This window comes from Siphateles boraxobius, unplaced genomic scaffold (genome assembly GCF_051911475.1).
Source record: "Siphateles boraxobius isolate OS27281-9 unplaced genomic scaffold, OSU_SipBor_1 25, whole genome shotgun sequence".
Taxonomy (NCBI): domain Eukaryota; kingdom Metazoa; phylum Chordata; class Actinopteri; order Cypriniformes; family Leuciscidae; genus Siphateles; species Siphateles boraxobius.
In genome coordinates, this window is record NW_027508866.1 from 24,969,781 (window position 1) to 24,982,820 (window position 13,040).

Here is a 13,040-nt window from a genome sequence, read left to right on the forward strand (position 1 = left end):
TTCCTATTTTTTTTATTACTGTGTTTACTTGTCTTAAGTAATGCTTGAAATGTATATTAGTTAAGCTGGTTATTTTTCTATGGTATTTTTAATCCACAGACAAAGTGTTCTTTAGCCTGTTGATTTTCGTTCATGATATTCAGCTACAATTAAATGTTTGCAATAAGACTAAATGTGAGTGATATCTAAGGTATTTTTTTCCTTATAGAAATCGAAATTAGGAATCGATAAGAAGAATCTAAATAGGAATCGGAATTGTTAAAATTCAAACGATACTCAACCCTAGAAGTGTCTGCTTTTATTTTAAAATGTGCGACATACATCTCTCGTCTCCATCGGATGTCACAAATGTTGGCCGCAGCATTCACTCTGGTCGATACAACCAGGGACAGATTAAGGTGGTCAGGGGCCCCTAGGCTGCTCTTTGAGTGAGGCCCCCCTTAATCATTATGCTTCCCTGGAAAATTTTATTTAGTGCCACACATGGTCCACACGCAAAAATTGTAAGGTGAACTGGCATACACACACACACACACTGAGACAGCCAATACTACAGTGTTTCCTCTACATCCCTTTAATGGGTGGACCACCACAGTAAGAAAATTACAAACTAAACACAAATAGAAGCACAAGGCCCAGTGCTTAGAAGCAGCTTTTTGAATTTTTTCATCAACAGATATAAGTGGAAAGAACACCAAATATTTCCCTCTGCTACCACAGCCACAAAACAATTACAAAGGAAATATGTAACTATAAACAGCAAAGCAACAGGACAGACTTTTATTCTGTTGCACTGAACTGTGGAAGAACTAATGCGGCACAGCTTGATCATTGGTGGGCCAATCAACGGAAAGGGGTGTTTACCCCTGAATATAAAAAATATAAAACCAAGCCGAATTCTCGATTTTTTTTCTTTTTAAAACGAATAAATGAGTCGTTTTCTCATTTTCTACTTTCAATTTTAAATTGAAAAAACGAATGAACTTTGCCAGAAAATCAAGAAAGATTTTTTTTTTTTAGATAAGTCCATAATGAGGCCAGTAAAATCCAATTTGAGCACAACGTAATTTTCAATGGACATCAGAGACCGGTGATTCAATCGGTTTTGGCCCATCATGGATCTCAGTCTATTTAATGTGGAGACAAACACTGATGTTGTAAAAATTTGTAACGTTAACTTTACTGACTGATTTACAGCAGCAACACTGTTTTGCATGCTATGGCACTTAAGTTAGCATGCAATTCCCGCTTATTTTCAGAAAATATATAACATTAGTGCACATCAGCAACTCAACAGGAACACCAGCAATGATCAGCCTCTCCTCCATTTTGCTTGGTAACTAATGTGGTCGCAACCAAAGTTTACAGGACTGCATTCTCTGGACTCCTCTTAAGCAGAGGACTTCTTGACCTGACTTCAACTCTTCTTGACGCCCTCACCATCCAAGACTCACCACCGGCTCACATTAGAAATGAATGACTTCCGGCCACTTTGACGCTCTCGTCGGTGGCGGTGTGAACACACAGTTAGGCTTCTAAACCACAGCAGGTAACAGTTTTAAGGCCAACTCACACTCAGAGGCTCAGAATAAAAACCATCCTAAAGAAAGACAGGTGATGTTAGATGGAATTAAGGCCCGTTCACACCAAGGACGATAAAGATCTAAAAATCGTTCTCAATATTAAAGAATAGCTGTCAGGGTTCTGCTCTGAAAGTCTTGTCTCTGTTCAGTGTTTCTGTTTGTCTTGTGCCTGAGCACATGGCTTTGTCTTTGTTTGTGTTGGCCATTTGCTCCTCTTGTACCTCCTGCTTGTTTCCCTTTAACACACCCCCTTGTTCCTCGTTTCACTAATTGTGCTCACCTGATCCTCATGTGCTCTGATCCCTTTATATTGTGCTCCTTTCCTTCATGTCTTTGCTGGTTCGTTGTGTATGTAGTGTGTGAGATTTCTGCTTGTCTACTGTAAAATCTGTTTGCTGTAGTCTAGTTCCAGTCTTTAGCTCTAGTTTTCTCAAGCCTTATTTTTGGTTTCTATTTTGATTTGTTTTTGTCTTTTTGTTTATCATTGTTTTATTATTTTCTATCTGCAGTTAAATTAGCATTTATTTTCTCTAGTTGCTGTGCTGAGTCTCTCTCTCTCTCTCTGTCTCTCTCTCTGTCCTCCATCCTGATCCATCCTGGCTGCTGCTCCCTAACTTTCTAACTTTTTAGTTAACTTTCCAGTCTCTGGTTCCTCAAACTACTGCCTGATTTCCAGTGTGGTCATTGTGCTCCTCCATCTCCTCGGTTCTCCTGCCTAGCTTTGCCTGGGTCGGATCTCATCCGTCTTCCCTTTCTCCTGTTGACTGGCCTGTCCTACTGTTTGGATTATCCTCACTCCTTCCATCCCTATTGTGCTTTGTCGTGTCAATAAAATGCAATCCCTTGGTTGTTCTGCATTTGGGTCCTCTTTCTCAAATGCAGCAGAAAGTGGAAGCCCCAGCAAGCCGTGATGGAAGCAGAATCCCACTGGAAACACCAGGAAATCATGGGTGTGGTATGCCAGGGATGCCTGGGCCTTGGACACTACAGTTGAGAAGATGTGGAGCAGGGCTGATGCTAGTGTTGTTTTTGGCGGCCTGTTTTAGTTTTAGTCTTGTCTTTGTGTCAAGCTGTCATTTTAGTTTTTATTAGTTTTAGTCAAGTTCATACTCTTTTTAGACTAGTCAAGGTTCCGTCTGAGCATTTTTTTAGTCTTATTTTAGTCAGAATTATCCATGAATATTTTCGTCTAGTTTTAGTCAAAGTAAACTGATGATATTTTAGTCTAGTTTTAGTCAATGAAAATTGTATTTTAGTCTCTTTTTATTAATGCAATTCTATTTAACCCAGTCCATATAGTATAAGCACCTAGTAGTATAGACAAAACTAAATTTTTCTTTTAGCCAAACCCATTTCAAACAAGGTTATCTAATTATATTATTGTCACCTTATAGACTCAAGAATACGTCCATTCCAGTCATGGAAGACGCTCTGATTTGAATTTACAACATATTTATTTTACTAACCAAACATGTTAGAAGTACACACATGATGAAATGAAAGTTTTTACAAATGTCGTTTCTTCTTTTTCTCCCAAAGACGAACCCCAGAAGGCCGGCCATCGGTCCCTTTCTCTTTGTCAGACTTAACTTTGTTTGTTGTCGTTTACGCTAACTCACCGCAGCAGCCACGAGTGGGGCTTGAGGAAGAGACGTCGCCTGCATCTGCGCAGTGCGACCTAATGCAGCCCCTGAAGTGAGACACAGGAAACAGAAATACTGCAAAATAATAATAATAATAACGTGACTAAACGAGACGAAATATCATTATAAAATTATTATAACATTTTGTCTCGTTTTGGTCAACGAAAATGAAGAGACCTTTTAGCATAGTTTTTATTTTGTAAACCACATTTAGTCTTGCTTTTATTCGTCAACAATATTGCATTATACATTTAATTATAGCCATCGTCACGACCAGCATTCATGTTGCGTCTTGTCTTGTTTTCGTCACATGATAAAGGTTCGTTGACGATGATATTTAGTCATAATTTTCGTTGACGAAAGCAACAGTAACAGATGCCAGAGCCAGAAGAGGCCTTGTGGGCCAACAGAGGAGGAGAGCCAGGTGAAAGTGATCGGACTTGCCTCTCAGAGTCGATGGACGCAGTGGGACCAGGCACAGGAGCGACGGCTGTCGTGGAAGGAACTGTAGCAGACCGACCAAGGGAAGTTGAGCTTTCTCCTGCGCTCTGTGACTGACCTGCTGCCAACACCAAGAAAGAGATCTGGGGCGGAGAGGAAGACCCATCTTGCAACCAATGTGGAGCAGCCTCCTTTACACTGAACCACATCCTGAACGGTTGTCCAAAGGCATTGGCAGAAGGGCGGTACAGATAGAGGCACGACAAGGTCCTCACGGAAATTGCCAAGGGTGGAACAGCAGCGAGTCAAAGCCAACAACAAGCAGGCCCATCCGCCCGAAGCTATAACCTTCGTGAGGGAAGGAGACAAGGCTCATAAGACTGGCATAGAGGCCAAGAACCCATCCTCTATCTTGAAACGAGCCTTCGACTGGGAGTTGAGAGTGGACCTGAAGAGGAAGCTTGTCTTCCCACAGGACTTGGTAGTGACCTCCCGCCGACCAGATATGGTCCTGCTATCCAGGAGCACGAAAATCATCATAGTTGTTGAGCTCACGGTGCCCTGGGAAGAGAGGCTAGCCACGTCCCACCAACTGAAAAAAGCCAAGTACCAAGACCTGGTCGATGAAGCTGTTTTAAAGGGCTGGCATGCAACCAGCCCCCCCATTGAAGTAGGCTGCCGCGGGTTCCCAGCAAAATCGGTGCGCTACTTCCTCCAGAGGGTGGGCCTAGAGTCTAAACCGCTGAAGAAAGCCAGCAGGGACATAGTTGCAGCAACCGAGTCCAGCTCAAGATGGCTGTGGCTGAAGAGAGCCCACAGTTGGAACCCTTCTGCTAGTCAGTCTTTGCTGCCCCACTCAGATGAGGTGTTCAGGTTAAGGGGCGAAGCACCTGAGATCCCTGCTGACGATGCGGAAGGGTTACGACAACGTGGATGCTCCAAGGAGTACCATCTCGGAAGAAGATGCGCATCACCACAGTTAGTGTAGTTCCTACAGCTTGTAGCAAAGTATCTCTGATGTCTACTTCACCTTCTCCATAAGACTGCCATGACAAAGCCTGACAACAGCTATGACGATAGAGGAATGATATCGCTGGGATCACTTTCGGAACGAATTGTTTTCCAGCTGTTGAATGATAAAACATTGACAGCCAATCAGAATCCATTCTAATTTAAGGGCTTGTGGATTTAAAATCGTAGACGACATTGTGGAGAAGTTAATCGCCGAGGTCCAGAAAAATCCAGCACTGTTTGACAAGTCAAGCCACTTTCAAGAAAATGGATATGGAAAACATACCCTCTGAATAAATGGTGTGAAGTATTACCTCAGGTATCCAGCGCTTGTTTTGACAACATTGTCTTGCTTCCTTTGAAGTTGCGGTGAAAAAGACTAGGTGTTGTTTTTATTTCACTATATTGACTGCGTCAGCTAAATTATCTGTAATATTATTTGATCGATTACACTGGCTTCACTCAAAACACACAGCACGCTGAGGACATCTGCTGGTTAAAGCCGTGTAAATGCAACAAGCAAACAGCAAAAACCTTGTACACACTTTGTAACTGCAGCGTGCAAGTTTAGAATAAACGGAGCGTTATTGTTCGTTGGAGTGGGTGCAAATATAGTTATCGTTATAGTTATCTTTATAGATATTGTTCTTGGTGTGAACGGCCTTTTAGACATGGCAAATGTAAGCATGGAGAGCAGGGGTGTCCACAACTGCTCCTGGAGGAGCACAGGTAAAATACCTCAGAAGGGCTAAACATACAGCGCTACTCGTCATCTGTGCAGCGTACTGACTAGATGAGTTGCAGCCTGTATTGAAAGCTAATGTCTACAGTCTGATAATTGAACTAGGGATGCACTGATATGAAGCCGATAACCGATATATTGGCCGATAAATCTAAATCAATTTTTGAGAGCCTGATTACAAAAACAAGTCTCACCATTAAAAGCAATGTCCTAAGGACACAATTATATTTATATCTCATTATAATTTTATGTAGCCTAAATGACAGACTTGCGCTGCACTTAACTGTATTTATACCTTTTTTAAGTGATTCCAATCATATTTCAAGCAATTTAAAATCATCATTGTGAACGGTGCGCATCTGAAGTGTCTCAGCAGAAGGAAATAATACATTATTTATCGGCCAAATTTTATATATCGGCCAAATTTTCTTATCAGGCTGATAACCATAACATTAAAAATTAACATATCGGCCGATACCAATATGGTGGATATATTGTGCATCCCTAAATTGAACCAAATCAAAAAGACTTGAAAATCTTAATAATGTAATTAATACCTTAAACCAGACTGACTTTCTCCAGTTCAATCCACTTCTCTGGGTCATTCTGCAGACAACAGCAAATAAAAATGCAGCATTCTGTGCAGAAAGATGGGAGAGACAAAAGTCCACAAGGCCACAAGGCCACTAGACTCAGATGTTCCTTTTCCTGCATTGCACTATCTAAGAAGATTCACTATTAAAATTGTCCTTTGGAATGAAGATCTCACCTTGTGACAACACATCTTTGGTCCAGGTATTATCAGTCATCTTACACAGTTCTTGAAGGAAAAAGATGTCTGATTTGTAAGTTTCCATTAATACAGCATTTTGACTAGATATCCATGATCAAACATGAAATTATTTTATGCCAATTGATTCACGACGGTGGATCCCATTCCACGATGCTTGATGAGAGCTTGACTCCCTCAGAGTCCCATGTGAACGGCTCTCAACTCTTCATCCCCAGAGTTTGAGACCCGCCTTACAGCTTTGAGAAATCACACATACCAGCAAAGGACGTGTAACATGCGCTGGTAAGCATTTCACCACATCCAAAGTCAATCAGTTTGACTTTGAGGGTGTCCAGTGTATTCAGCAAGCTTTTCAGGTTAATGTCGCTGTGCAACACCCCGCGATGACAGCATATCTGAGCTACGTATGTTGCCTGGCGCATGATAACCCATGCCAAATCCTCATCAATGGTGCCTCTCGAGGGCCATAATGTAGTGGTCAGGCTCCACCTGCCAGTCCAGAAGCTGGTTGATCTGAGGAACCCGGGGCTCGTGGTTCGCATGATCGTGCAGAGCGACCTCCAGTGGAACGGGCTTGGAATCACCGTACTGGAAGAAAGACAGTTGCTATGATGAGTAGATGGATATAGGATTTACTAGGGCTGGGTAAAAAATATTGATTTCTCTATATTAATCGATTCTCATTTTTACGAATCGATTAGGCTATTCATCCTGTTTTCAGTTGATGAATTAATAAAACATTGTAGAGCGCATCCCATTCAACAAATCGCAATAATCTTTGTGTTTTGTTACTATTGATATGAAACAAAGTCTCAGATTTCAAATTACGTACATTTTCTTATGAAATTTAAAAACATAAATACCTTTTCGGCGATGTGGCGTGAGATCGCTCTGGCTCAGCTCAGCTCAAGGGAAGCACATGATCTTCTCTTCCGCCTTAATAATACCAGTTGAATGAGCATCTGAAAGTCTGTTAAAATATAGAGTACAACTTATTGAAATCCGTATCATGTTACATGGAATCGCTCAATCAGTGTTTCAACAGTGGAAAGACGTCAGTAAAACAGCTTGCAAACAATGTCATGTAGTCACATTTACCTCAGAAAAACATATCCAGTGACCATGAATTTGTTAGTCAGCTAGAAAAATTAACTCCAAAGAGAAGCATTTTGCTACATATATGCACCATATTACATATTCATTATAATTTTTAATGTTCTTCAATATTTGATGCATGTTTGAATAAATCTGGCAAGTTTTTATGACAGCCTCCATTTAAATGTTTATTTTTCATATAACTTTCTTATTATAAAAATAAATAAAAGTGTAATTTAAGTGTTTGTACACAAATCAGTTAATTTTTACCTTCATAATTATAGTAGGCTAATGAAGCCTAGTAGGCTACAACTGACTCCCATAGTTTACAGCATTAGTTAAGAGATTTGTTTTCCTTGAGAATTTGCCACGTATTGTAGCCTACCTGATATCCAAAATAATCAATATTGAATCGAATCGAAATCGAATCGAATTGCAAGCTTGTGAATCAAAATCAAATCGAATTGTGAAATTTGTGTCAATACCCAGCCCTAGGATTTACTGTAGGCCAGTCGTGGATTAACTGTTGACTGTGGCAGATTGTCTATTCAAAAACCATTTATAGTCTGTGAATAATGTTAATATGAGATGTATGAAATTAAAAACAGTGACTGATAGGGAAAACAGAGAGAGCACAGCCTACTTACAACGCTTCGTCATTGTAGGCAAATTTCACTGCCACCTGATGAAAAAAACAAAAATGGATCCGTTTTAGAATTATTTAAAATTAATTTGTACAAAAGTTAATTTATTACATGAATTTTACAAACATGTAGAGCATGTCTGACTATTTAAGTTAGGACTGACATGTCAAGAGCACTAAATGGTGAATATTAGACGTACTTCAGAGTGCTTGGATAAGAGAGTCAGACTAGGGCTGGGTGGTATATCGAGTTTGTACAATATATAGATTTTTTTTTTAAACGATGTGGAATGAGGCAATACCATTTATATCGATACAGTAGTTTGATACTAAAATAGCGGACGACGCAGTGTGAGCTCCTGCAGTGAAAGTGCATAGTAGCTGTAGCGTCTGGACCAATCACACACAAATTATTCATATTTAATGAATAGTCCGGCAAACTCACTCTCCCAATTCAGACATGTGGCCAACTTCCCCTGACACGAACACCACTGGCTCAGTGTCCGATTACATTGATAAGAATTTTACGACCCTGGAATTCCTTAGAGATGTGACTCTTACTTAAATCTTACTGAGAGTAGGAGAGAATGAGATTGAAGCCCTGTTAATCCTATATATTCTAAATATATAACCACTTGAGAAAAGTATAAACATGTATCTAATTTACACATCTCATGATTTTCCTTTTGTTGTTTCCTTGTAAACTCTAATGGGTTAATGTTTCAGGCTTTGCAACCATGGTTAACCAAAATCATATGGTGGCATGTTTGATCTCTATAACTTGGTACTTTGAAGATAGAAATGACTGTGTACATGATATGTCGATAAAAACAACATATTAGTCTTACAAGAGTCTTTCATAGTTCTTCACAGCTACCAACAATCCAGGGTGCACATGCAAATGAGCACGATTGAAACAAAGAGCCATAAACCAAATTCTGCTGCCTGAAACGTCCAACGTTCTTATTGGCCGAGCCAACCCAGAGAGGTGGGACATGCCTAAGGGTTTATATTGCAACTACACCCAACATTTGCTCTCTTGGCCTTCTCTTGTACGTTCAGGTTGCTGTACTGCGGGGCCCGACCAGGCCCCAGGCTCCAGGGCAGCAGGCCTTGACTCACAACCAGCTATGTGCTCATTCAAAAGAGAGATGACTCTCTCAACCACAACAGCGTCAAGGACAACCTCAGGAGTTTGGCTAACGTCTTCATCCAACGCAGAAGAAGTCCATCGCAACTCCCACCATTTGCTCTGCATGTCCTCTCAGCATGGGTTAAGTTTCTGGACCTTCATGCATAGTTTCTGGACCTTCAACCAGAACTGAGTCGAACTACCCATGCAAGTTCATCTTATCTTTATCCAACGGGGAGAAGAATACGATTGCATCTTCAATGTTTGACATTCAAAAGAAACATCTTCATCCTTTTCCACGTTCTTCAAGAAATGTGTCCGCTGCAAATGCCATGCAAGTATTTACATTTACTGAGGTACCTTGAAAATTATAAGCTGATGGTTCTTTTCATAGTTACATGGATCTTCTCCATAGTTCCATTTCCGGTTTCCAATTTCCTCCTATCACTCACCTATTTATGTATACATGCATGTATGTTTGTTTAGTTTAGTTATGTTGGTGATTTAGTTAATAAAACTTGTGCAAAATATGTATTTGATTTGACTTCACTGCTTGCAAAACAAAGTCTCTTATATGATTTATGATCTTGTTACATGCTCAAAGCGCTGTACATGCTAAGAAATAATTATTCTTCCTTGGATACCCTTTTCTTAGAATAAATGAATAATCAAAAGAGTTCGTTGGACGAACTGATTCATTGATTGTAATATTAAGTTAGCTACATCAAGTTAATACAATTAACTGACCCAAATATTCATAATTAATCATAACATAAGTTATTATTGATTATTAAGCGCTTCAAAATAACTGGTAAGCTCATTAAGCGCTTCAAAATAACTGGTAAGATATAGTTAAGTTTAAAGCAGCTTGCCCTGTCAGATTTTCTGACAGACACTGTTGCTGACTGACAGATACTGCCGCTGTTTAATGCGTTTGAGATGTGGTGCTTTCCTCAGTGCTTAACTTACATTTCACAGGTATATTCTCCATCTGTAAATGTTAGAAAGCCAAACAAATATGTCCATTTCACTGTCAGGAGAGGACGAGCTTCTGCAAGTGAATCTCCGCTAAAATTCAAGCTTCCTTTAATGAGCGCCGCCGCCGCGCGCATGCGCACCAAACAAACGAGCACAATAGAATAGTAGCTCAATAATTCTGACTAAATATACATATTATTGCTAAAATATTTGTTGTTGGAGACAATAAATGTGCCATATGTGGAATTTTAAACCTACAAGTATATTTTTATGAAAGTGACCATTATAATGGGGTAATCAAATGCTGGCTAATATAATTAGTTTGTGCTTTTGTTTTTATTTTCATTTTTGGTTTAGCCATTAGTCATTTTAAAAACAAAAGCATTATTTTTGTTTTTAGATTGTAATTACGTAGCCCCCCTAGTCCCACTTTGTCCAAAAAATTAATTATTACTATAAGATAGTATCTCGTGGCCTCAAGATATACTCGTGGCCTTAAGATAGTATCTCGTGGCCTCAAGATAGCAACTCGTGGCCTCAAGATAGTAACTCGTGGCCCCAAGATAGTATCTCGTGGCCTCAAGACAAGTATATATAAAAGGAGAATGCACAATGGAACAGCTTTTCTCCAAAATTTCGTTTTGTATAGTGTATCTTCATTTTAATCAATGTTTCATCAACAAATTTGCCTGGATTAATAAATAAGAAGCAAATATATAGTAGACAATATAATCAGGACACGGAGGCGTCGGCGCGTAAACTGGAGCGCGTCTCATAAATGAACCAAAACTCAGCGTATACGATACTTGCCTCACAGACCTGAGAAGTATATCTATAGAAAGCTCGAAATGTCTACTTTTACAGTTTTTCTGAATCGCTAAAACACTAAACCCCATTCTCTGAACCAAATTCTGAATAGTCTAAACCAATCTGTCGAATAAATCACTCTTTCTGTAAAACATTAAACAAGTTCAGGTAGTTAAAACACTGTTTGCAAATCTCATGCACTCTTTTTTCAAAACTCTAAACACATTCTCACTCACTAAAACAAACTTTGCACTGTGATGCACTTATGTTTCAAAATGCTAAACACAGGTAGGCGCAAGTTAAACACAACTACAACACAGTTGTCATCGTTTACACAACGACTCAAAATTGTTCACACTTATTTCTAATGATGTGACCAAACCAACTGTACATAATACAAGTCAGTTCAGAGTCCCAAAATTTACTCAAAATGTTGCACTGAATGTTGATACCAACAATGGATGGAAACAATATAAGAGGGAGAGGAGGAAGAGGATGAGTAAGAGGTGGTGAACAAGGAGGAGGAGGACGAGGAAGAGCAGGTGTGGAGAATGTTGTCAAGGCTGGATCTGCTTTAGGGTTTTTCTCTTTTCCTGCAAAGATATGTTTGAGATGTGGAGAAATTCCTCCGGCCTGACCAACATGAAGACATGATGCTGAAGCAGAATAAAATCTCTCTCACTGACCTTGATTCTGCAGTTGCACAACTCTTCTGAATGTACTTTACTGTAACATGTTTAGACAGAGTTTTTTACTGTAACCTTTTGGGCTTTTGCAGTTGGGTCACTGTACAGGTCCTTCTAAAAAAATTAGCATATTGTGATAAAGTTCATTATTTTCCATAATGTAATGATAAAAAATAAACTTTCATATATTTTAGATTCATTGCACACTAACTGAAATATTTCAGGTCTTTTATTGTTTTAATACTGATGATTTTGGCATACAGCTCATGAAAACCCAAAATTCCTATCTCAAAAAATTAGCATATCATGAAAAGGGTCTCTAAACGAGCTATTAAACTAATCATCTGAATCAACTAATTAACTCTAAACACCTGCAAAAGATTCCTGAGGCTTTTAAAAACTCCCAGCCTGTTTCATTACTCAAAACCGCAATCATGGGTAAGACTGCCGACCTGACTGCTGTCCAGAAGGCCATCATTGACACCCTCAAGCAAGAGGGTAAGACACAGAAAGAAATTTCTGAACAAATAGGCTGTTCCCAGAGTGCTGTATCAAGGCACCTCAGTGGGAAGTCTGTGGGAAGGAAAAAGTGTGTCAAAAAACGCTGCACAACGAGAAGAGGTGACCGGACCCTGAGGCAGATTGTGGAGAAGGACCGATTCCAGACCTTGGGGGACCTGCGGAAGCAGTGGACTGAGTCTGGAGTAGAAACATCCAGAGCCACCGTGCACAGGCGTGTGCAGGAAATGGGCTACAGGTGCCGCATTCCCCAGGTCAAGCCACTTTTGAACCAGAAACAGCGGCAGAAGCGCCTGACCCGGGCTACAGAGAAGCAGCACTGGACTGTTGCTCAGTGGTCCAAAGTACTTTTTTCGGTTCTCTCAAAAAATTAGCATATTTCATCCGACCAATAAAATAAGTGTTTTTAATACAAAAAAAGTCAACCTTCAAATAATTATGTTCAGTTATGCACTCAATACTTGGTCGGGAATCCTTTTGCAGAAGTGACTGCTTCAATGCGGCGTGGCATGGAGGCAATCAGCCTGTGGCACTGCTGAGGTGTTATGGAGGCCCAGGATGCTTCGATAGCGGCCATAAGCTCATCCAGAGTGTTGGGTCTTGCGTCTCTCAACTTTCTCTTCACAATATCCCACAGATTCTCTATGGGGTTCAGGTCAGGAGAGTTGGCAGGCCAATTGAGCACAGTAATACCATGGTCAGTAAACCATTTACCAGTGGTTTTGGCACTGTGAGCAGGTGCCAGGTCGTGCTGAAAAATGAAATCTTAATCTCCATAAAGCTTTTCAGCAGATGGAAGCATGAAGTGCACCAAAATCTCCTGATAGCTAGCTGCATTGACCCTGCCCTTGATAAAACACAGTGGACCAACACCAGCAGCTGACATGGCACCCCAGACCATCACTGATGGACCCCAGTCTTCCTCCAGACTCTGGCACCTTGATTTCCGAATGACATGCAAAATTTG

General features: G+C 40.2%; 1 protein-coding gene across 1 annotated transcript in view; it reads right to left on the reverse strand.

Annotated features, from left to right (window-relative positions):
* Positions 1 to 3,018: 3,018 nt before the first annotated feature.
* Positions 3,019 to 13,040, reverse strand: part of LOC143750739 (uncharacterized) — a 32,901-nt gene continuing 22,879 nt past the window's right edge. The window contains exons 10-14 of the mRNA XM_077243910.1: positions 7,956 to 7,990; positions 7,077 to 7,149; positions 6,190 to 6,801; positions 5,978 to 6,058; positions 3,019 to 3,273 (exon numbers count right to left, since the gene is read on the reverse strand). Coding sequence (XP_077100025.1) covers positions 7,110 to 7,149; positions 7,956 to 7,990 — 75 coding nt within the window. The 3' untranslated portion in view covers positions 3,019 to 3,273; positions 5,978 to 6,058; positions 6,190 to 6,801; positions 7,077 to 7,109. The remainder of the gene's footprint in view (positions 3,274 to 5,977; positions 6,059 to 6,189; positions 6,802 to 7,076; positions 7,150 to 7,955; positions 7,991 to 13,040) is intronic.